The 26,374-nt window shown below is 33.0% G+C and overlaps 1 protein-coding gene across 2 annotated transcripts in view; it reads left to right on the forward strand.

Annotated features, from left to right (window-relative positions):
- Positions 1 to 26,374, forward strand: part of CHCHD3 (coiled-coil-helix-coiled-coil-helix domain containing 3) — a 315,348-nt gene that overhangs the window by 40,911 nt on the left and 248,063 nt on the right. For both annotated transcript variants that reach the window (XM_074267891.1, XM_074267890.1), the window contains exon 3: positions 19,190 to 19,259. In XM_074267891.1, the coding sequence (XP_074123992.1) occupies positions 19,190 to 19,259 (70 nt within the window). The remainder of the gene's footprint in view (positions 1 to 19,189; positions 19,260 to 26,374) is intronic.

Here is a 26,374-nt window from a genome sequence, read left to right on the forward strand (position 1 = left end):
TATTTTCACCATTAGTCCTTGTGATAGCTATCTGCAAACGTCCCACAAAATCAGCAAAGGGTTCGTTTGGTCCTTGTACAATTTTTGTGAAGGTCTCACTCTTGTCGTTTTTATTGGGGAGAGAAGCTCATGTTTTGATAGCAGCAGCAATTTGCTCATATGCTGCTATGGAGTAATTAATCTGTACTGAAATTTCTGCATAAGAACCTACACTTGTTAATTGTTCACAGGTGATTGAAGCATTAATTCCACTTTGACTATTTTGTTGAGCTTGTATCCTACAGAGCTCAGTATATTCAGAAGGCCACAAGTTTTGCCCAGGTTCTAAGCATACCCTTGCTATAGATTTCTAGTCTCTAGGGGTCAAAACTCCATAAGCCAAATTCTATAATAACATCTTAACATAAGCTGATGTAGCCCCATAAAGAGTGCAAGGAGTGTACTTTCTACTCTCTTGACCTGAAGAGTTAAACTGTTGAATCACAGGGTAAATTTGGAGCCTCAGATCACCTATTTCTTTCCCTTCTTCTGTAGCTTTAAGTACTGCCTTTTGCAATCTGGTCATAGGAGGCAATGAGTGATTGCTGGGGGGGAGGTGCTGGGGATATCACCGCCCCTCCCACTCCTCCTCCTCCCTCCATCCCAGAAGCTGGAGTTGATGGGGGCCTGTCAATAATCTGCTCCCTAGGCGGGGTTGAAGTTGTCTCTAGAGAGTTAGAATCACCTAGCCCTTGAAACTCATTTAAGTTCCCATGCCCTCAGGCAAGGTCTTGAGACTGTTAATGAACAGTCTTCCTTTTTTTCCTCACACTTCCTCATCTGGCTGTTTCTAAAACTTTTCCTTTTTCTACAACTTACAGGACTGTTTAAGGCCAATTGAATTATGTTTTATTTATATATATATATATATATATATATATATATATAAAAAATGCTTCTGTTGAAATTGAACCAGGACCTCTATTGTTATAGTATTCTCAAAGTTGTTGTCCCACAAGTTTCCAATTATCTATACTTATTTCTTCTTCCTATAAGAACCAAGGGCACATGCTTCCTAATGTACCCAAGAGTCTATCAATCTGTTCCCAGGTTATAATTAAATCTTGCCCCTCAATAATGTAAGCATGCTTTCTATAGCGTCCTTTTGGGGTGGGGGTGGGGGGTGGGGACCGCAATGGGGACAGGGAGGGGGAGAATCTTTTCCTAACATCTGTCCCATTTCAGCTATAAAAAGTTACTAGTTTAGCCCTTAACAAAGTAAGTTCCCTGTTTGTCTATTAAAATACTCACCTAATTTCCTGGTCGCTGGAGGACTTCAGTGAAAGTAGGGTGCTTGGCCCACACGTTGGACACCAAATGTTGTGCCCATGTTAGTACCCTGGATATCTTAGAATCAGCCGGAGTCAGGATAAGCAAAAGTCTTTATTCTTGGTCTTTTTGGGGTTACCATCAGGGGATTAGATCTAGGAATCTCCACACCTCTTTCTTTTCTCTCCATTGCCCAGGAATGATCCTGCTTCTCCTACTCTACCCTCTGATCTCCCTTTCCCTTCCTTGTCCACACCCACAGATCGAGCCAGCACAGAGTTGAGTAGGGTCATCCTTCAAGCATGTTAATAGAGAATTGTTTGGTAATTAGCCTTAAGTGCTAGGTTACCTTACATTAAGTGCATCTGCTCAGTTTTAGCCCTTTACACAATGTATTCAGCTATTCTCTAATTGATGGGCATCCACTCAGTCTCCAGTTTCAGGCCACTACAAAGAGGGCTGCCACAAACATTCTTGCACATACAGGTCCCTTTCCCTTCTTTAAGATCTCTTTGGGATATAAGCCCAGTAGTAACAGTGCTGATCAAAGGGTATGCACAGTTTGATAACTTTTTGAGCAAAGTTCCAAATCATTCTCGAGAACTGCTTGATGTATTCACAATTCCACTAACAATGTATCAGTGTCCCTGTTTTCCCACATCCCCTCCAACATTCTGTATTATCTTTCCCTGTCATTCTAGCCAATCTGACAGGTGTGTAATTGTCTTAATTAGTTGCATATTTTAAAAAAAAAAAAAGTTTCAATTATCTTTTCCCTCTGTTTCATTTTTTATTTTTATTTTTTTTTGAAATCTCCCTTACTTAAAGAGTATAATTTTTCCTTTCAAATAAAAAAACAAACCAAAACCTAATATCTGAAACATAAGCATAGTAAAACAAAATAGATCCAACTATATAATATCTAAAAATCTATTTTCCATTTTATACCTTAAGTCTATCATCCCTCTATCAGCAGGTAAAGAGCAATCTTGCATCATTGATCCTGTGGAATCCTAGTTGGTTTTTGCATTTATCAGAGTTCTAAGGTCTTTGAAAGTTCTTTGTTTTATAGTTTTTCATATAATAGAAATTATTCTGATTCTGTTCATTTCACTCTTTATCAGTTCATATGTCTTCCCAGATTTCTCTGAAGCTATTCTTTCCCATCATTTCTTTTAATGCAATGATACATCATAATTTGTAACCCTCAATTGATAGGTACTCCCTAGTTTGTAGTTCTTTGTGTGACAAAAAAGATTGCTATACACACATATGGTTCTTTTTTTTCATCTCTGGGTTTTGTCCTAGTAGGTAGGTCAAAGGTGAATGATATTTAATAACATTTGGGGCATAATTCTTAATTACAGTTCTATTGACAGTGGTTCAGGAGCCCTTCCAACATTGGTGGTTTTCCTTTTTTGTTAATTTTTTTGGTTAAACCATAGTTTTTAAAATTCTCTTTTATTAGTGACTTAAAAAGTATTTTTCCATATAGAAATGGTAACTTAGAGTTCTTCCTTTGAAAATAGCCTTTTCATAAATACACAAATTAGGTGTTTCCTATGTTTCCAACATTGTGCTAAGTGTTGGGGATACAAATACAAGCAAGAAAACTAGTTCCTACTTTCAAGCAGTTTACATCTAATAGAAAAAGGCTACAAATTGAGGATAGATGGAAAGTTGAGGGGAAATTACACTTGTGGCTGGCATACTTTGAAACTGGTACTGGGAAAGAAAAGTAGAAGTTTGGTGATGAGTGCCCAGAGGAACTCAGGATGTGCTAATCATTTGATCTGTTGGGAAATGGCTGTTTTTACATATATATCAATCAGTCCTTAAATATCTTGGATGTCAGTCTCTTAGTAGAGAAACTATGCAGACTTTTTCCTGCAAAGATTTTAACTTTCATTTCTTATTTTAGTTGTATTATTTTGCTTGTACACAACTTTTTCAATTTTATGTAGTTCAGGTTGTCCATTTCATCTTTTGTGATCCTTTCTCATGTTTGGTCATAAACTTTCATTCATAGATGTGTAAGGTATTTTCCCTTTTTCTCTTCTAATTATTTCTAGATCACGATTCATTTTGAGATTATATATATAATATGTGGTATGAGTATATGGTTTGAGATCTTTATCTGAATCTAATTTGGCACCTGCTTTCCAATTTTGTCAATTTTTGTTGAATAAATGATTTCTTATGCTAGTAGTGGCAGTCTTTGCATTTATGAGACATGATGTTCATTTGCTTTTTCATGCGATATACTTAATCTGTTCTCCTTTTGCATTTAACTATTATTTTTTAGCTAGTGCCAAATAATTTTGATGCTTATTACTTTTTAGTATAGTTTAAGTTCTAGTTCTACCAGGATCCTTTCTTTCCCACTGTTTTTTCATTATTTTCTTTGATATGGGACCTTTACTTGTTCAAAGACCACCATACATAGCCTTGTTCTCCTTTCATCTTTTTATACCTTATACTCTCCCAACCCCAACCCTAACCCCTGGTCCAAATACACACAAAAACTTGTTCTGTGATCTAGTAATATTGACCTCCTTGCTGTTCTTGGAATAAGACTTCCCATTTCCTTATTTTGGGCATTTTCACTGGCTGTTCCCTATGCCTACAATTGTGTCCCTCCTTTTCTTTGCCTCCTAACTTTATTGGCTTCCTTCAAGTTTCCTCACATCTATGTGAGTGCTAATGCCTTTCCCTTTTTTTCCCCCAATTTATCCTGCATATAGTTGCTAGCTTGTGATCTCTCCCTTCTTAATATAAGTTTCTTGAAAGCAGGGACCTTTCTTTGTTACCCTGGTATTTGAAACCTTGAAGCATAGTAGCAGTAAATATGCATTGATTGATTCTTTATGATCTTGATTTTTTTGTTCTTTAAGATGAATTTTATTATTTTTTTCATTTAATAGTCTTTAACCTGCTTTAAAAAAAAAAAGGATGTGTAGGTGTAAGGTATAGTAACATTCACTCTAGTAGTACCACTTTTGAAACATACAGCTTTAATTGGCTAAGAAGAACCAGATTGCGATGATTATGTAAAGGGAAAAAATGTTATTTAGCTAAAATAAAATAAATCAGTGTTTAGGAAACTTGCTTCTCCTGACTCAGATGTAGTAATACGGAGAGAATAAGGAATGAACCAGTGAAGATGTCAGGTGATTATTCAATAGTGAAAATAGTTGAAGTTGTTTTGGGGAGGCATCTGCATTCCTGTGAATATCATAATCATAATCCCAAGTCTGCAGGCTTTCTGTCCGCATCTGTGGCATTTATTTGCATTTCTAATGTCAGCTGTCTGAGCAATATTGTACCCATCACCCTTTCTAGAATTTAGCACATTTTGTGGCTCAGCCTGTTTCACATGAAAGGAGTTCTAGTGATTGAAAAATAGCAAACTGTGTTCAGAAGGAAGGATGTGCAAAGTAACCAGAGTGAGACATTAGGATCCTGATTATGGAAGAAGACTTACCTTTTAAATGAAAAAGTTCATGACTGAGATTAATATTGATAGAATTGTAAGAAAAGTTCAATAACTACTACCTTTCACCACAACCACCTCCTGGCATTTTCATGATGCTTTATGGTTTAACATAAGTTCCTATTTGATACTCATAATAACTATTAGGTGGACAGATGAAAGGTGCATATAAATAATAGTAGTAGTTAGCATTTGCGTAGTATTTCCTATGTGTTGTGCTATGTGCTTTACAAATATTATCTCATTTGAGATAGGTAGGCAGAAGATGCTACATCGTCCACATTTTACAAATGGATCCAACCATCCACCCATTACAAAGTATTCGATGTCATATTTGCACTCAGGTCTTCTGACTCCAGTTCCACCATTCTATCCACTGAACCCCTACCTGGCTTTTTAAATAGATAGTTTAATTCTATCTATTTTCTGTATCAATAAAAAATCCGAGGTTCATCAAATTTAAATAATGTATGCAAAGTTACATTATTAAGGAAAGAGCAGTAGCGATTTGAAGTCAAATTTTGACTTTAAATCTGGTGCTCTTGACCTGCTCTGACACCTGATCTGACAGGATTGTGATGAGGAAAATGCCATATTAATCATAAAATCACTTTATAATCCTACTAAGGCATTTTCATTTTTTATTAAAGGTAGCTATCAGGCAAATAATAGTAAATGAAATTGTTTTTTGCTCTGTTAATAGTATTTTACAGTTGATTCATTTCATTTGTAGAGCAATATTGATAATATTGCTTTATTTAAACTGAAAGTTATAAAATGTTTGTTTCATTGTGATTTTGGAGACATCGTTCATTTCAATATCGAAGGTTCACAATTTCCTGTATGAAATCTCTCTTTGTTATGGATTATTACCAGTTTGTCATTTGGTCAACCTTAATCTAAAGTTTACTGTGACCAAAATATTCGCTGCCCTTTGGCTAACCTGGTGATGAATCCCTAAGAACATTTTATATTCACCAGTGGTGCTGTACTTCAAAATCTTTCCAACTGGGTAAGATGTGCTGGAATTTTACACTCTGTTATCATGGCTTAACATTTCTGGGGTCACCTGGATATTATATTAAGGCATAAAGAGTATAGTGGAGATTTTAAGTTTTTGTTCAGAAACTGTTTACTGTTTTAAAATGGCAAAATCATGTTAAACTAAATTATAGAGGTTTCAGAAATGCTTATGAGAGAATACATTGTTTATTAAAGATTAGGAGTACTTATAGATACTATGAAAATTGTGTTTTCTGAACAATGAGTAATGATTTACTCCTTGAGATGAAGGGGGAAAATAAGAATTGTAATCATACTTCAAAAAAGAAGAGTGGTTCAATTATTTCATTGTATATTAAATGTGAAAAGAAAGTACAAGTTATATTTTATAGTATTATGAAAAATACAAATGTTTCTGTTTTCAACTAACATACTTGGTATATATCTTTGAATTACCATAAATAAAATATGAATTAGCTAGGAGGGGAATAATGAAACCTGAATTAGGTTATTTAAAATGTCCCAAAGGAGGCTATTGTTCTGAAATGGTTAGTTTCTTGTATTAAATAGTTTGAATTTTTTTTTGTATTCTTTTTTATCCTGCTAAGTAAGTCATTAAAACAAAAGGTAAAAAAAAAAAAAAAAAAAAAAAAAGGATTAGTTTTACTTGTTAAAGTGTGTACCAGTACTTCAGAAGGGAACTATCTTTTTTTTTTTTTCTTTTTAGAAGAATTACTCATAATGTTATTGAATTTTTATTCCTATTCTACATTAAAAAAAAAAAAAGTTTAATGTTCATTTATTTTACCAAGGCCATAGAAAAGTCTAAAGGTGAATTAGAAGACTTGTTTTCTTTTGAGATGTTTAGTTCTTTTGTGTTCACTTTGGTTTTTCTCATTAATTGATAAATAAGTTTTCTCAAAGAGATATGATAGTATTAAAATACAGAATGAGATGTATTTTTGGACATGGCTAATGTAAGAATTTGTTTGACTTGAATATATTTCTTTGTTATAAGTATTTTTTCTTTCCACATACTCTTCTCCTTCCCTCTCTGCTGCCCCCCTCCTTATAGTGGATGAAATGGGAAGAAGATAAAATAAGTGGTTATTAATTTTAAAAATAAAATATCAAATAATTATAAAAAGAGAATGCTGTTGTAATAGTATAAGGGCATATGGCAGACTGGATATGGTGGGGTGAATGAAAGAGAAAAATTGAGAATGTCATTGAAATTGCCAACTTGAGATAGATGATGGTACCTTCAATTTTAAATATCTGTTGTTTGAGGTGTGATGTAATGAATTGTGAATGTATTGGGTTTGAGATGTCTACATGATACTTAATTCATGATAAATCCAAATATAGTTGTTTTTTTTTTTTGAGATTAGAGTATAAATGAGAGATTAAGGTAGATAGGTAGATCTGTAAGTAATCTTCATTGAGATAATAACTGAAGCTATATTGGTATAAAAGGAGAAGAGAAGGTAATTTACACTCTCAAAAGCTGCTCAAAGGTCAAGAAGGATTAGGATTAAGGAAAGACATTTAGATTTGACCAAGATTTTCAGTAACTTTGGAGAGAGTAGTTTAGCTGAGAAGGCAAGATGGATATACTGTGACTGATAGCAGATGATTGGATCCAATAACGAATTTTTAAGAATAGAGTAGACGTAGACACATTTGTGGCAGCAAGGAATGAAGTTGAAGATGAGAGGGAAAGAGAAGACAATTATGGGAGCAGTTTTCTAGAGAAGATGTGATGGGTGGGTAGTATCCAGGGCTTGTATAGAAGGGTTCCCCTTATCACAAAGAAAGTTCACCTCTTTATGTTAGAAACAAATGAAAAGAGATATCAGGGAAAGATAGCTGAATGATGCAAAATAAACAGTAGAGAAGAGAGACTGCTCAAATATCCTTTTTCTCTGAAGTATCAGGGGATGTCTTTAGCTGAGAGGGCAGAGAGGAGAGGATGACATTGGCGACTTTAAGAAAGTTAAAAGGATTCAGAATAGTCCCTGTGGTAAATGGGAGAGCAAATTATTTAAGGCAGCTTAAATGAGTTGTTTTGCTTGGAGAAAGGTCCCCAGTTGATATTAATTTAACAGATTTACAGTGGACCAAGTCAGCAAAGTGTGATTGTTTTCTTTAGTTCAGAACTGCAGCACTTGAATATTCTGACTCCCAAGAAGTGAATTGTGGAAAATAAGTCAAAGTTGAGATTTGTGGCAAGATGTGATCATTGATCAAACAAAGATTCAAGATTCAAGATACACTGTTTCAAAATACAGCATTTTTGTATTTTATGTTTCATTCTTCAAAGAAATCAGAGAAAAAAGATTGTCACTCAACTGGATGGACAATGGATGGACAAATGGTTGATAGGTTTTCTCACACTCAGATTTTTGGCCTTTATCCATATTATATAATGTCTTAATTGTTACAAAATAAACTCTAGAAGTAGGGTAAGGTGGAGATAGGTAGGTTGCTCAGTGGATAGAACACTGGGCCTAGACTTAGAAAAATTCTTGATAAAACCCAGAAGTAATCTTTAGTGGGGGGTGGTGGTAAATAAAATTGAGAACAATGAAGAGAACAGATGGAGGGAATGGATCAGGTCTGGTAGCAAAGATTTCTCTTAACTTTTGTTTTTCTAAATTTTCTAAAACTATAAGCATTTCTGGGGTAGTTTTTTGCTTTCACTGGATTTCTGCTGTCTTGAAGGATGAATAAGTTAAACAAGTCTAACATTATACTAAAATGCCTATTGACATTCTTTATATTAAGCTGTAGTGAATTAAATGGAGTCAGCTTTGGGAAATTGTGGCATCTCATTTAGGGTTCTTAGGGTTTATACAAATTTAATTTATGCCTTTACCCTCAGTGGACTAAATACTTTTAAAAGGAAAAAAAAATTAAGCAATGCATCAAAAAGCAATATCCTGAAATAATTATTACTATTTTAAATTTTAAATTATAGATATTATTTTCCTAGAGGCTTTTTGAGGTCTCCTATTACTCATGTTTTTTAAGGTGCTATTAGACAAGGAAAAATATGTTAGCTATTTCACTATTTCGGTACTGATTCTTTAAACTGACTCTGAAAATGTAATCCATAGAAAATTAATAATTTCTTTCTTGGTATACAGTTTTAGCAGCTGGTTGTTGATTTTTGTTTTCACATAGAATGGAATATCTAGCTGTAGCTCTGGAGTGCTTATTTAGTATCAAACAATAAAATGAAGGTTATTTGCCTATTATGTCATTCAGAATTAGCATTTTAAAATGACTTATAAATCCTGACGGGGCAATAAAGCTATGTAATAAACCATTAACTTGATGATGTTAATATTTAGGTTGCTAAGCTGTTTTTAACACTATTCTTCCTGATTCAATATTTATGATTTTTAACATGCAGTTAAGGATTTTCATTTTGACATCTTCATTAATAGTATGTAGTAGTACCTATCCTTCCAGGTATCTAGACAGATGGCATTTTTCAGAGGTAGCCTCAAAATACATTATTCTTATTTGATAGTTAATGTTAAGTGTCAGTTGAATACGTTTATTGTTTGTGTGCATGTCAACACAAATATATCGACAAATATTAGTATGTAAAATAGATGGAGTTTGAAATCTACTGTATGTGTTGTCTCTTATTTAAAGTGAGCTCTTTGAGAGTAGGAGCTATCTTTGCTTTTTTATTTGTGCCATGTACAATCCTTAAGAAATACTTTGTCTTCCATTTTTTCATCACATGAAATGTCAAATATCATGCTTTTTAAAGAATACTAGATGTTTTAGTTATTTCTCTGTCCTTTACAATTCTTAATAACCATATAGAAGTTTAAGCACAAGAAAAGATTCATTTTGCAGTTCACACAATCATAAGACAGGCTCCTTTATATTTTATTGCAACCAGTTTTCTCCCCTGCGCTTTAAAAATAATCCTTAATTGAACTATTTTTTTTTTTCACTCTTGCTATTTTCACCTAATAAATGAACTGTATCATTCATTATACATTTATTCAACTAGGCATTTTGCTAAGTACTGGAAGTACAATATAAATTCAGTCAGAAAGAAAGACATAAATTATGAAAACATTGCATTTTGAGAAGGTGAAGGTTCACCTTAAATTACTTACATTGAAATGGGGAAAGACTATGTATATCATCATAAGGAGACTGAAGTAGGTATTGGGGTGTGTGGCAGACTTATCCTGAGTGTAGCCAGAAGAGGAAGGGAAGACATGACTAGTCTGTGCTCCCTCATTAAATGGAGGTTTTGGAAGGAATCATTCAGCAATTGGGAAAAGCTACAGACGCCTTTATGCCGAGAAAATTATCTCTTCCATATCACTTGGGTGGAATATCCTTATAAAATATTTTGGCCCTTTCTTTGTACCACAGAAAAAGTCTCAATTTCCCTTTTTTCTTTCATGGGGTGTTTACAATAATTTATCAAGACTGGAAAACAAGAGACTTTATTCCACCTTTGGAAGAATCAAGATTTAGGGCTGACAGGGACCTTCAAGGCCATCTAGTCCAACCCCTTCATTTTATAGATGATGAGGCTAGCTAACATTTAAAACTTACTCTTTGCAAATTTATATTGAATTTTATGGTTAAAATGTATTTTTTACTGTAGTTTATCTTTATGTAGTCTATAGAATCAAAATAACAAAACCAGAAAAACTGAAAGAGTACTCATATTTCAGAAAATGTTTGGATGTAGACTTGGATATTGAGTTTGAGGACTTTGAGTGTGACTTAAAACTTAGCATGTATCTTCTCTGAGGATTAAATAAATGTCAGGTCATAAATAACAGATTTGCATACAAGTGCTAGTTTCTTGTTAGAAAGTAAAGAGATATTTAATAAATGTTTATTAATCACCTGCTATGTGCAGACACTGTGCTTGGGATACAAAGAAAGGTAAAAGATAGTGTCTACCCATTAGGAATTTTACACAGACACATGACACACAATTGGTTATTATCCCTGCTCATATTGATGTTTTAGTGTTGAGACCAAGGCATTTAAAATTTAGAACTGGTAGGCTTTTTAGAGATCAGATAATATAAAAGTCACACTGAAAAGTTAGGCTATGGAGGAGGTCTAGAAATGTCAAGTTTACAATGCCATTTTTGTCATCTGAAAGAGAGGGACAGATGATTTGGGAATTTGAGACCATGAGAATCAAACTAAGGCTCAATCCCACATCTCTAGTTTGCAAGAATTATCAGTCATAATATGAAGTTAAGAACCTTGATATTTTAGTTACCAGTTTAATCTTGAAATCTCAATTTCAAAATGCACGAGTTTTGAGCCAATTCAAAGAAACTAAAAGAGTGCATTCTCAGGAATTTTTGTATCAGTAGACTTTGTTTATAACACCTAGAGTAGTTTAAAATGTCTTGTTAGTAATTGTAAGGTGCTTGAATTCTAGAAGGTATTAAAATAATATATTATTGTTAAAGTCTTAAGGGCTATATTTTCTGAACCTAAACTTTAGATTTTTAAAAAATGTACTATGTGTGGTCACTAAGGCCATTTATAAACAATTATCAAAAATACCATTATTTTTGTTCAATTGTTGTGGGTATACTTTAGAAATGCTGTATTTTCTGAAGAGATAGGCAAATCAAGAAAAATGTCCTTTTGTTTTAAAATATTTTAAAAGAAAATTTTTTATATGTCTATTAAAAATATTATAGAATACTTAATAGACTAGAAACAACTTTACAAATTTCCATGGCACATTTGATTTGTGGTATGAATCATTCTTCTTTTCTCTTTTTTATCCTTTTCTTTTCCTTTTATTTTTCACACTTTGCCATTCCCTAAAGAATATGTGGAAAAATCATTGTGCTAATAGTTAAAGTTGGCCTTTCCTTTGTTTGTATTTCAATAGTCCATCCTGAAACACTGACCTTTTAGTTTTAATAAGTTTTATTTGAGAAAATGTTCAGCTGTTGAAAGATGAAAAGAGTATTTTTCAGACAAGCCATTTTTAAACAGAAATCTCCAAGTGGTAGAGATAAGTTTTATCAGCAGGAGATATAGTTTTAAATTTTTTATTATGTTGATTTAATGATGAATAATAAAGAGTTTATATTCACTCTTAGTACTGCTGTGCTTTATTATATGTCTGTACTTGGTTTATTTTCTTAAGATTTGTAGGCTTTTCATGTTAGGGGCATATTTGACCATTTTATCTTATTGTTGAGTGACTTGCATAGCTAGTAAGTGCCTGAAGCTTAATTTGAATTCAAGTCCTCCTGATTTCAGGGGCTGTGCTCTATTCACTGTGCCACCTGGTTGCCCGTTATTTGACGTTTTTAAAGCTTCAGATGTGTAGCTTTTTTTTTTTTTTCTTCAGGTTTTAAAAGTTGAAATGTGTTCCAGTTTAGTGACTTTTTAGAAATAGTGACATTTCGCCTCTTCCCCCCCCCCCCCATTTGTTACAGGAAATGTGTAAACCTTTCTGCTCTGATATCTTATATTATCACTTCATAACAGTATTTGTAGGATTTTAAAACTTTTTTTGTTAAGTTCCTAATTTGGGGGGGTTCTCAGGCCCTACATAAAAGTTAGTGATAATAGCTAGTTTGTACTTGTTTCAGAGGTCTTGTAGTAGTAATAATTATTGTACCTTTTTTTTTAAGCTCCCTAGCAAAGGCTTGCTACCACAGAGATGCAAAATCTTTTTTTGCAATAAATCACATTCAGGGCAGCTAGGTGGCACAGTGGATAGAGCACCAGCCCTGAAGTCAGGAGGACCTGGGTTTAAATCTGGTCTCAGACACTTAAGACTTCCTCCTAGCTGTGTAACCCTGGGCAAGTCACTTAATCCCAATTGTCTCAGGAAAAAAAGAAATAAATCACATTGGCTTGAATGTGGCAACATATTATAATATTTGACCAATAGTCTCTGCTCTTTAAAGTTTAAGGAATAAGCATTTATATAGCACCTAATATATGACAGGTACTGTGCTAAGTACTTTATTTCTTTTGACCTTATAACAACCTGGTCAGGTAGGCAGGGTTATTATCCTTATTTTATAGTTGAGGAAACTGAGGCATTCAGAAGTGTTACTTTCCCAGGACTATTCTGGGAAATGTCTTGAGTTTATATTTGAACTTCACTCTTTTTGAATCAAAGACCAGTCAGTGCTCTATTCATTCAATGTGTCACCTGGTTGCTGGGATTAAAGAGGTAGTGAAAACTCAGATCAATTAATTCATTCTGTAAATGTTCCAGATAGATGATTTTTTATGTCTCTTTCTTATTTAACTCTACTGTGCTTCTGGAAATGGAGCAAAGTACTTTATAACTCTGAACCAAAATGGACTGCAAGACTTTTCCAAAGATATCAGTTTTGTTCTTCAGGACAAAGGATGCTTAAATCTCAATTGTGATTTCTCCCTCCCCTCCCCTCCCCTCTCCTCCCCTCCCCTTCCCTCCTCTCCCCTCTCCTCCCCTCCCTTTCCCTCTCTCCCTTCCCTTCCCCCCCCTCTTTTATTTTTCTAAATACACACAGTACAAAGATAGTTTTCAACATCCACCCCTGTAAGACCTTGTATTCCAATTTTTTTCTCCTTCGCTTCTCCCCTAGATAGTTACCATTCCAATATAGGCTCAATGTGTGCAGTTTTTCTAAACATGTCTCCAATTATGATTTATTTCAACAAGGAATTAAGTTCTTACTATGTACAGTGCTTTAGGGAAACACAAATACAAAGTGACATGAATCTTCCATTAAAGGGGGTGAGCAGTAGCATAAATTTTATGTCTAAGTACAGTACAAAGTAAAATGACCATGGAGGGTTTTTAACATTCCAATACAATTGGTTAACCTTGTAATCCTACATATTTTATTTTATACATTTTAAAACATTATTCTGAGAAGGGGTCCATGGATTTCATCAAATTGCCAAATTGGGCTCATGACATATAAAATCCCAAACCTTCAAGAACCCCTGAATCATCTTTTCCTACTTGTTCTGTTAATCCACAGTCTCCTTGAGCTGTTCTATCTCAGTTTCTCTGCACTAGTTTCCCTTATTGTCCTTACTGAGTTTCCCTGAATTGTCCTATCTCAGTTTCCTTAACTGTTCTGCCTCAGTCCCTTAAGTTGTAAAACCCCCCTGGTTCATTAAGACTGAGGACCATTTGCTCTAAGGTTATAAAATGTCAATGGGTGATGAGGAGCAGATCAGACTTCCTGGTTCCTAGCTCTTTCTGCCCTCAAGAATTTATGACACTGCCCCTCTAAAATATTCCAAAAGATAAGACTATCTCGGATACTTCACTGACATCTTTACTTCTGTTTATTCAAACATCCTGACTCTGGCTTTTAGTAAGAATTTATAGCCTCCCCCCCCATCCTGACAAAGTCAAACGGTTCTAACTTTTCCCGCTCTTCTTCTTTTCTTTGTCTGAAAAGCTATAAAAGGGTTTTTCATTCCCCCATTCATCACTGGATACTTTGAGATGAGAGTCTTGTCCAGTCAATTAAACTCTCCAATTAATAAAATATAAAAAACTCTCTAATATCTTCTTGCCTCAGTTTCTCCAGCATTACAATTCTTATTTGTCTATTTTGTAGGCTGCCTTAAAATATTTTTTTAATATCAAGAAGTAGGCTAGAGCTAAGGAAAATAAGTGTTGACACTGATTTTGCTGGTTGCTGATATTTCTTGTGTTCTGGGTCGAACCTGACTTGAGACAAAGTACTTTGGATTGAATAGGTTTAAAATGGGAACAAGTCTAGAACTCTTCAACAGTTTACAAAAGATATTTCTAGATTTCTAGCTTGAGAAAGATATCTTAAAAAGATTGAAGCATTGAAGTTATCTCAAGTCGATTTATTTGAGCATAGTGCTTTATGATGCACCAGTCAAGGTGTCAATCTACTGGCTGCTTTGTACTTAGGTGACAATAATAAGATTCCAGCAGCTAGACTTTTAGTTTCTGAGCCAACTCAAACTGTATGATGTTCTTCAGTATCTCTTAAGGAAAAACTAACCTAACTTTCTTGGGAATAGGGATTAGGTTATTTTTTCTACTTTTCACTGAGTGGATTTTATGTTCTGTTGTTTTTTAGTTGTCTGATTCCTCTTCATGACCCCATTTGGATTTTTGTTTGTTTTTTGGGCAAAGATACTAACACGGTTTCCGATTTGCTTCTCCAGCTCATTTTACTGATGAGGAACTGACTTAAACAGTGTTAAGTGACACCTAGGGTCACACAGCTAGAAAGTGACTAGGGGCTAGAAGTGAAGTCCCAGAGAGGAGTCTTCCTGACTTGAGATCTGGTGCTCTACCCAGTGTACTATTTAGTTTTATTTAATCCTGGGTGTTATAGTTATTTATTATGTGGGAGTGAGAATCTGAGAGAGTAACTGAGGTTGTTGAAAGCATCAGAGTACCAAGATTCAGACACTAATAATTCTTATTACAAATACGTTAAGGAAAAAAGGAAAATTATGTTCTTATTATAAAAATATTAATGAAAAAAGGAAAATATATCATTATATTTACTTAATAAGTATATGAGAATAAATATAATTAAATCTTTGTTACATAAATGTTACAGGACTTTTAAGAGTAGAAAATATGAATTTGTAGTAATCCCTAGCCATTCACTAGAAATTTCATGCCTGTGTTTTTTTAAACTAAATTCCTATGAGGATCCCTGCTTAAATTTATATTGGATACATTTATCTGCTTAAATGTATTCCTTCTAGTAGAAATGTATGGTCCTTAGGGCAAAATAACTTTTTTAATGTTATAAAATTTTAATGAATTGAATTTTCCATTTGCATATAAGCTAATTGATTGCTTTGATAATCAAGTGTTTATTGCACTATATACAGTGACAGCATTTTAAAAAAAACTATGGAAATAATTTGGGGCCTTTATGTGGCTTCCTTATAAAATGGCTAAGGTGTAATGTAACTACAAAATCATGGATAATCTTTCACAGTTCACATATGGAAGTCGTATTCCTTGCTTTTATAAATTTTCATTCAAATAAATGAATTAAATTTCTAAGGCATATTTGATCATACCTTGGATGAACTATAAATTAGTAATTGGAAACTCCTTAAATAGACTATAAGACTAAGTATTATTTAATCAGAAGTAAGCCTTCATATAACATATGAACATGTAACATGTTATAGTGCTTTATAATTAGATTTTACTGATGATTTTATTCTTTGTATTTCATTAGTTACAACTAGTTAGTTACAAAAGACTGAAAGATAAGGATTAGTTAGTATATTCTTTAATTTAGGTATGGAAATTTCCAGTTAAGTGGAAAACTAGAAACTTACAACTATGATTAGAGCATTGTCATTCTGTAGATGATCATTTCCAGAAACTTTGAAACCATAGAATCAGGTCTTTTTTTATTTAAAAACAAAACAAAACAACAATGATGTGGAGGGGCTAGAATTTTGGAGAAAACTGAAATGTTATACTTTTTAAAAAGTACCAACACGATAAAGTAATTTGTATAGGAAAAATATGTATATAATATAGTTTGCCTATCAGAATGCTATATCAGATTGAAAATTGCTTCAAGTAATCATAAATTTGCTTATTAAATAACCTTTCTAATGTTTTAAATTTTCATAGCGAATGGTTATTATACAAAAAATTTAAAGGCATTCAGTATGCTTTAGTAAGTTTATTAGAACAGCATAATATATTGTTCTACTAGTTCTGCTCACTTCACTTTATATTAATCCTTTCTTTCTGGGATCTCTCTTAAAAAAACAAACAAACAGTTTTATTCTTAATTTATTTGATTCAGTAAAATTCCATTACATTTATACATTGCAATTTGTTCAACCACTTTTCATTTGATTGGTATATTATCTTACGTGGGGTCCACAGATAGTTTTCAGGAGTCCATTAACTTGGGTGAGGGGAAAAAAAATCTTTATTTTGCATAACCAGTTTTCTTTGTAATCCTATGCATTTTATTTTATATATTTAAAAACATTCTATGCAGTGGTCAGTAGGCTTCAGCAGACTACCAAAGGATCTATTTTATGTAAAAAAAAAAAAAAAAAAGTTAACACCTGCTGTAGAATTTGACACAGTATTATACCAAACTGTGTAGTATGTGCAAGTGTTTAGTTTTCTTTTGTCTAGTTGAAATGAGAATCAGGATCATCTGATGCTCACTTCCTTTAATCCTTCCACCAAGTTTACATTACTCTTGTTTGTCCTCCTAATTATTTTCCTTAATATTTTCCCTTATTCTTCTTTCTCCCCCCCCCCCCCACCCCACAATGTATTCCTTTTGATCATTCTTTTCTTTCCCTTATCAGAATCATTTGATTGCACAAGATGTTAATATCTTTTTTGTGTAAGTTCTGGTTTTTCTGGTGGCACCCTTTCCAGTTGTCCTTGGTCTTCTGGCTAACTTTTTATATATACAATTTTTGTTTGGGAGAAATCATTTACTGTAGTTTCTTATTAGATTTCTTTATCATTCAGTTTGGTGAGACTATTAGATTTTTACTGCAGCAGTAGTTTAAGAGCTGGATTGCCTATCTCAGTTAAGGTCACTAACTTGACCCAAAATTTTAAAAAACAGTTTATTGGTCTAGTCAAAATAAATTTTTTTTATGAATAACAAGGACACAATTTTTTGGAATAAAATGAAAAATAGATATGTTTTTTGGCCACCCTATTTCCACATTTCCTATTACGATTTCCCTTTTGGCTCTAAGCCATTTCTTTAAAAAAAATTACCTGAATTTTACTGTTTTTCCTTTCACATAAATAAAAATGATTTTTTTTCTCACCCATAAAAATGATTTTAAAATATCTTCAGAACTTTTTTTAAATTATTTTTTCTATAATGGCAGTTGCTCCTTTTTAGCTCAACATAAGAAAATATGCTCTATTGAAATTTCCTCCCCTGAAAGATGATGCTAAGTCTCACTCACTGGGTTAATTCTTGGTTGTAATACAGGTTTAACCTCTAGAATATGGTTTGTTTTTTTGCACAAACAAAACTAACAGAAACAAGATTAAAAGGGAAATACAAAGATGGGAAAAAATCTTTGCAGTCACTGTTTCTGATAAAGGTCTCATTTCTAAAATATATAAAGAACTCTGTCAAATTCATAAGAATATATGTCATTCCCCATTTGCTAAATGGTCAAAGGATATGAACAATTTTCAGATGACAAAATTAAAGCCATTTATAGTCATTTGAAATAGTGCTCTAAATCACTATTGATTAGCAAAATGCAAATGAAAACAACTCTGAGCTACCACCTCACATCTCAGATTGGCTAAGATTACAGGAAAAGATAATGATAAATGTTGAAGGGAATGTGGGAAAACTGGGTCACTAATGCATTGTTGGAGTTGTGAAATGATCCAACCATTCTAGAGTGGAGGAGGGGGAAAATTGGAACAAAGGGTTTGGCAATTGTCAATGTTATAAAATTACCCATGCGTATATCTGGTAAATAAAAACTATTTAAAAAAAAATCTAGCATAGCAGCCCTGGTAGGGGGAGATGACCTATGCCAGCTCATAGAGGGAAAAGATGAAATATTAGGAACGTATAAATAGATCAATTTGGCTAGAACAAAGAATGCCTGGAGGGGAATTCTGTACACTAAGTCTTGAAAGGTAGGCTAGTGCTTGCTTGTGAAGTTTTAAATGTGAAACAAAGGAATTTCTATTTGATTCTAAAGGTAGTAGTGAGCCATTAGAGGCTTTTGATCAGGACAATAATATGGTTAGAAATATCTTAAGACTCTGACTTTTGAAAATGTTTGTAATAGAGAATGGAGAGAGAAGAAATATTATAATATATATTATATGATATATAATATATATATTATAATATCATAAGGAGATAATTACCATATTACCAATGAGAAGTGGTGTGGATCTGAAGTAGGAAGAAGGTCAGTTGTGTGAGCAGAGCAGAGATATGCCAGGACTCTTGTGGAAGAAGGAGGGACAAGATTTAGAGATGTGGTAAAAGAGTGACATTGAGTATATGATTTTACAGATTGTTTATAATTCCCTGTCTCTGAACTTCCAAGATAGTTTTAAGAGTTACATATAATGTTCACAGTAACTTAATGTAATGACCTCATTTATTGTAGGCAGTAGATTGTTGGGCATTTTAAAATTGGCTTATAGAATCCATTTATTTGTAGACTTGTGATAAAACTCTCCTAAAATCATTAGGGAAGTGTTGGTTATATTATTTCTGTAATAATAATGATTTTCTAATTCCTAGGACAGACTTACTTTAGGTATAATTTGATCCATTATTTGTTTTGTAGTAGTATCTTTATTTAAATACTTATGCATTATTTTTTCCTTATTTATAGCTAATGAAGAAGAAATAAGAAGACGAGTAGCTGAAGAATTGGCTCTGAAAGAGTCTGAAAATCTGAAAAGGTTTGTTTTATGATATTTGCAATGTATTCTAATGGTATAGCCTATCTATTTAATATTTCTTTTGGCAGGAGTCTTCCTGCTTTATGTATTCTGAATTAATCTCAACTGAGCTTTAGTTTTCTCATCTGCATAATGAAGAGATGGAATTCTATGATTTGAGGTTTCTTCTAAATTATTTTTTAAAATAAAATCCTGTAATCCTTCTGGCAAAGAAAACATGACAGAGTGAAAAAAGATCACTACATTTGAACCAGAACTCTTATTTTTAATCTTTAGCTTACTATTTATTAGCTTTAAGATTGTGGGTAAGTCATTTACCCTTTTTTGAGTTTATCTCCTCAAATTTGAAATTATAATAATAATAATAATAATAATACTGATCTATAGCGTTGTTTTGAGCTATTATATAACTGGGCTAATAGTCCTAATTCCTAATATTGAGCAAAATCCTAATTAATATGCAACAAGACATTTTCCTGGCATTGTTAGTTTACTTCTCTCTCAGTGTAATTGATTTACTCCCCCAAATGTCAAAGCTAAAAAAAAAAAAAAAAAAAAAAAAAGTTAAGGATAAAAATAAATTAATCATCAGTAATAACAAAAAATAGATAAGAGGAAAAAAAAAAAAACACCAGTTCAATACAACTAATCAAGCAACTAAGTCTGATAGCATTTGTTTGTTCTACATCCTTTGTATCCTCTGAAAGGAAGCTGTATGATGGAGAGAATACTGTGCCTAGAGTCAGAAGACCAGAGTCTATATGCAGACTCAGATACTAATTAGCAGTGTGACCCAGAGCAAGCTACTTAATTTTTGTTTACCTCAGTTTGCCCAGCTTAAAAAGGTAATAATAATAAAACCTCTCTAGCAGAGTTGTGATAAAGCTCAAATGAGATATTTGTGAAAAATGCTTAGCAAAGTAGGTTTTATATAAATCCTAATTCTCTCCCTCCATTTTTTCAAAGAAGGGATTTGTGTTCTTATATCACTTCTTTGAGGCCAAATTTAGTTATTATAATGTATCATTGTTTCAATTTTTCAAATTCTCTTTTCCATTTACATTTTTGTAGTCACTATGTATTTTGTATTTCTTTTTGTCATTTAACTTGGCAACATTTTGTGTAACTTCATATTTGTGGTTTCCTTAAAAAAAAACAACAATATTTAGTTACCTTCATTATATTCAATAATATTCACCCATCACAATTAGTTAAACCACTTTCCAAACTTTTTAAACAATTGGGTATGCAAATTAGTTTAAGCACTAACATCAGTGTTATCTTATAGCATTAGCTAGGATGTTGCAGTAGATAGACTGCAGAATTTGGAATCTGTAAGGACTGAGTTCAAATTCTGCCACAGATATTTATTAACTGTGTGACTCTGGGCAAATTATTTAATTTCTGTCTGACTCAGTTTCCTCACCAGCAAAATGGGAATAATAATAATAACTGTGACAGGTTTATTGTAAAGATAAAAATGGCACAATATTTGAAACAGTCTTTTCGAATCCTAAAGTATCACATAAACTATTTCTAGTTATTAATAACAATAGCTATGATTTTAAATCAGTGTCTTCTTAAAGAGACAGTGTACAAAATTTTACTGTGCTATTTTTATTCTTTTGTATCACTAGTTTTGAGGACTCTTGGAGTCTGTTCAGAATTGATATAACCAATCCAGTCATCATTTGCTTACTTTACTTCATTTGCTCACATTAGTTATTTAATTCCTTTTTGTTTGCTGTTTAGTTTTCATTCTGTCCCTGTGTTGCTGCTTCTGATCTGCTCTCATTTATGCAGTTATCTGGGTTAGAAGTTGATAATGGTACCAGCTTTTTAATGAAATACAATAATCTGGACTTTTTAGAACTATGTGTCTTTTACAAGGCTTTCTGGCTCATAAATCAGTTATTGATGTTTGTAGTTAATGGAAGTTGAATTTCTGTTTTCATAGTCTATTATTGCATGTTTTAAGTATGTTTTTGTTTACATCCATGCATAGGGCGTTATACTAAGTATCCAAGAGAAACCCACATATAGGGTTTATACTAAGTAGGAGGTTCTTTCTTGAATTTACCTACCCAGCATTCCAACTTTACTGCAGAGAGCCCAACTCCATTGGACAGACTACATTGTTTGAATGCCAAATGTATGCTTGCCAAAAATATTATTTTATGGATAACTCACACAGAACAAGTTCTCACAAGGTGGTCAGAAAAAAACAGTACAAGAGCACTGTCAAAAATTTTAGAGACACTGGCACAGGAGTGTCCAGCATGGCATGCCCTTAACAGAGAAAGTACTATGCTCTGTGAGCAAAGCAGCTTTAACGTGGCTCCAAAAAAAAAAAAAAAAAAATGCAAGATGTGCATTCAAGGTTAGAGAATGCGCCCCAGATGTTCACAGGTACTATCTGTGTCTGATCTGTGGCAGGGCATTCCAAGCTTTTATTGGTCTGATCAGTTGCAGTTAGACACACTAACTGGACTCTTAATATCATTTTTACTCCTCTTTTTACATGAAGGACAAAAACAAAGATAACTAAATGTTATGCTTAGGGAACTGAGAGTTGAGAGTCAGGAACATAATTTGAGTTTATATTTGGAGTAGTACATAGAAAGTTGCTAAACAGTACATGCGCTTTGAACTTGCTAAGCCTATACTCAAAAAAGATGAAAGAAAGAGAAAAGAAGTCCTACATTCATGTGTATATATGCCCGCATATAGTATATATGTGTTTATGTATATATGTATGTGGAAAGCAGCCCTCACTCCAGAAGTATTAGTCCTGGGTGATTGTGCACAGTGCAACCTCTGAAACTGAGATGCAACAAAATATGGATAAATTTTCTGCTGCTTATGCTAATTTTGGCCTGTTAACAATAAAAAAAAATACAGGCACTCCTCAACCAGCACCTCACCATCTAAATGTGAGAAAGGGGAAGTCTGACTTCCAAAATGGGGTCCGTAGATCTTCCCTTAGACCTTCCCTTAGACTCATTATGCTGACCTTTTTATTATGTACTTGTGAAACCTGGAGAGTATACCAGAAACATGCCAGGAAACTGGATCATTGTTCAAATGCCAAATGTACTCTTGTCAAAAAGATTATTTTATGGAGAACTCATACAAGGCAAGCACTCACAATATAAGGACATTCTTAAGAGCATAAGAATTGATATATGACATGGTAGACATTAACACAAGACTGCCCAGCATAGTGTGCCCTCACCAGAAAAGGTGCTCTGCCCTGTGAACAAAGTAGAATTGATTAGGTCAGAAGAGATGTGAGATGTGTAAAATTTAGAGAATCTACCCCAAATGTTCATAAAGACTATTTGTGTCTGACCTGTGGCAGAGCATTCCGAGCTTGTATTGATCTGATTAGTCACAATCGGACACAATTTATCTCCACTAACACAGTAATGTTATTTTAAACATTAGATAATGTTTGCCCTCCATTTTTTCTGTAGCTCTTCTATTCTTGAGTGTTTTTCAAAGTTCATTAATAGGGTTTTTTCCAATCATGACTGCCAGTTCTGTCAGTATATCCTCCATGGTAGTTCATTCAGACCTGATGACTTCAACTCCTTAAGAATGTCTATGTTCATTCTTATTATCTTCCTACTTATCTTGATTATCACTTTTAGGTTAGGGAGCTAAGAGTTCTTGGGCTTTGGTTGTCCCAGTTTGAATATTGTGTCATTGAACTGGTCATTGGCTACTGCCAGTTTTCTGGGGCTTCCAGAGTCTTCATCCTGGACATTTTTAACCCCTCTGGGACTTTCTACCCAACATGGAGCTTTCTCAGAGGAGCATTACCACAATTGCTGCCTCTGGACATTGAACTTTGGTCTGTATGTAGTCTCATCTCTCCTTGTGCTGGGAGGGTACCCTCTGGTGGTGGTGGCTTTGCTAGTGCCTCTCTTTTCTAGATTTCATAGGTTTGTGACTGACTGTGGATGAAAGAGTTCACTTATTGTAGCTTCTTTTTGGAATATTTGAGGATTATTTTCAAGTTTTTGCAGACCAACTGCCTGCTATCCTGTCTATAGATCCCAACTATGACTATAATCGTAAAACAAAACTAAACAAAAAATTCCCCATGGAACATATGTATTCAATCAAATGTGTAGAGATAGTAACCTTACAGTTCTCAAAAATTGAAGGAATTTCATAAGTTATCCTCATTTTAGTTTGGAGCCTCCATTCTTTTAATTGCTGAATCATTAAAACTTGCTGAATATATCTGTGATCAGATTCTGTTTCTTGATTCCATTGCAGAGCAATATAGATGAAATTATACTTTAGAATTTAACTATGCTACAGTATATTTTAAGTTTTTAGTTATTAAAATTCTTACATTTTATCCTAGACTTGGTCCATTTTTATGTTGGCTAGTGTTGAACAGTAAATTTATGACTCCACAAAATCTTAATGTTAAACATGCAAAAATTTTAGTACATAAACTAGGTAAGGTCATAGACCTAAGTTTGTATTCTGTGTTTTTCTCATTGTAAATCCTGATAAAGGGAATATATATTCCCATTAGTGAATTTTCAAGCATATGCCACTCTTTCTTTGTGATTTAGTGTGTTTCTTGTCTTATAAATCATTGACAATATCACATTGAAATTGTTGGAGGCCAATTTAGTCAGAACTAATGGATTTCAGCATAAGCAGTATAAAAACTCGGCTTACTTTTCACCTGCGCCCTCTTTACGAAAACCAAATTTTGACAGCAAGAAAAATGTGAACACTTTAGACCTCTAGCCTTTGACATTTGAATTTCACCTCTTACCTTGGAAAGACAAGTAAAATTGTTATATTTTTAATAACCTTTTTCAAGATCTCAAGAAGAAAAGGAATAAACGTAAGATGTTGCAATTGTAAGTTGTACATCAAGATTTCTTATCTCTGTCAAAAAATGGCCTAGAGGTGAGAATACTGTTTTTGGTTTTTTTTTGCCCTTTAAATTAAAACAATATACTAATACTAAATTTAAAATGAATTGATTCGGTGCATAAAATAATATTTTAGAGCATAGTTCAATTGAAATATTGAAGCCTAATAAGTACCATATAACATTTTAAATTGTATTATAACTTTGGATAGTTATTGAGTTTATATACATTGTCTTTAGTGCTGTTCTTTATATTGTCATCATAAAATAAGTGTTAAACTTATTTCTACTTTTTGTTCTCTAAAGAATAGCCATGTACAACTTTGGGAAGTTCAATAATTTAGCCTGTTTCTTCTGCCAAAATTATGTATGGCAGATTTATTGTGATATGATTTCTGCTGTGGGTGAAAGAAAGAAAAAAGGGGAATAATCTACTTATGGTTGACTGCCTCAAGCCAGTGTTTTCAGTACTTGTTGATTATCTTGTATCATAGTAGGATAGGTAAATCTTGGAAATAGAACTTTTAGGAATAATTATTGTTTATCATGCTGAAAAAATTAGAAATGAAAGAAGAAAAGAATGAAATCTTGCCTTTAAAAACAAGTTTAATAATTACTCCAGAAACAACTGGTACTTGTCTTAAAAATATTTTAATTAAGTAAAATGTTTGAACCCTGTTTTCTAGTCATAATAATGACTAGATAATGGTGGTTTATTTACATACTGATCTCTCCCAACTGAAACATACTAAACTACCTATAATTTATGAATTTTTAAAAGAGACAAGAAATAAGAATTGTTGAAAGTGATGTTCTTTATTAAATATTATCATAACCTAGAGATAGAAGTGACCTTGAAAGATGTTTACAATGGATTTATGATTTTTAGTAGAGGTTATATATTGGATTACCTGTGGTCTAGCAGCTCTAGCTGTCAGCTTTGTTTCAGGGTTGTGATTAATATGAATGACAGGATGCTTTTTGTAAAGACGCTAAGAAAAATATGCCACAATGTCCAGCCAATTCTTTTTAATAATTGGATCACTCAGTAAGCACTTATTAAGTTCTTACTATTTTCTGGGTGCTCTGACAAGAAAATCATTTCTAATTTCTGTCTGAAACTTCTTAGGCTTTAGTTTAAACACACTTTTCATTGACTAGTTGTGATGGACAGTATTCCCTATTCTGTCTTTTATAATACTTCCTATATTTAAAAATTCTTAAGATATTCTATTATATGAACATACCTACCATTTCTTGAAAACTGGCTTGGTAGCCTACTTTTCTAGACTTTTTCATGCCCATTATTTCATGATGTTCTTTCTTCTTGGTTAAGAACAATTCATTTATTGAGCTTAAAAGTAAACATTGATCTTAGTTGCATATATAATAGAAGATCATTTTATCATCATTCATTCATTTCTTTATAAGCTTACTAAAAACATAGAGCTGTATTAAGTTTCACTGTTACTGCTTTTTTCCTCTTTAAGTTCAAGTAGAATATTTGCATTTTTAAATAGAAGCAATATACTTTAAATAGCCAACAGTTTGTATATTATGTATACTCTTTTGCTATTCTTTAAGAATTATAATCCTTTTAGAAACTACTCTTGTTAAATTTTTTTAACCCATTTTAGGCTTATCTTTGTTTTTGTGCATTTTTTAGTACTACTCATAGCTACAAAAAGATTTCCTCCTCTTGAAGAAGTTATTTAACAATACACAAATATAAGACCTGAAAAGGCTTAATCAACCATACTCTAAATGAAGTAACTTTTTTCTACTTGTTGTAATAGCTGCAGTGATATATGTATTCTTGTTGCATTATATCTCTGCTGACAGTAACTACTGGGCATTCTGCTATGGTGTTTCAAATTACTTCATTTAGTTTTTGACTTTTGCATTGCAAACTAGTTTCTGATTTCTTGTTCTTGTTCTTTGGTGATTTTATGATATTTCATGGTAAGACTTTTTCCCACCTCTTTTTTCTAGAATAATCTAATTGGTAGTATTTGTAAAGTAATGTATTTATATGTTATGATTCATCTTTTAGTTTTAATACCAATATTATGAATATAAGAGGACATTGAGGCAAACTTGGCTATCTGCAGTAGGCAACTGTATGCAAATTTGGACAATGGCCACAAATCTCTACCCTTTCAAATAATAAAGGCCTACTTCTACTTAACAAAGAGGACACTGTACTTTC

Source organism: Sminthopsis crassicaudata, chromosome 5, assembly GCF_048593235.1.
Source record: "Sminthopsis crassicaudata isolate SCR6 chromosome 5, ASM4859323v1, whole genome shotgun sequence".
Taxonomy (NCBI): domain Eukaryota; kingdom Metazoa; phylum Chordata; class Mammalia; order Dasyuromorphia; family Dasyuridae; genus Sminthopsis; species Sminthopsis crassicaudata.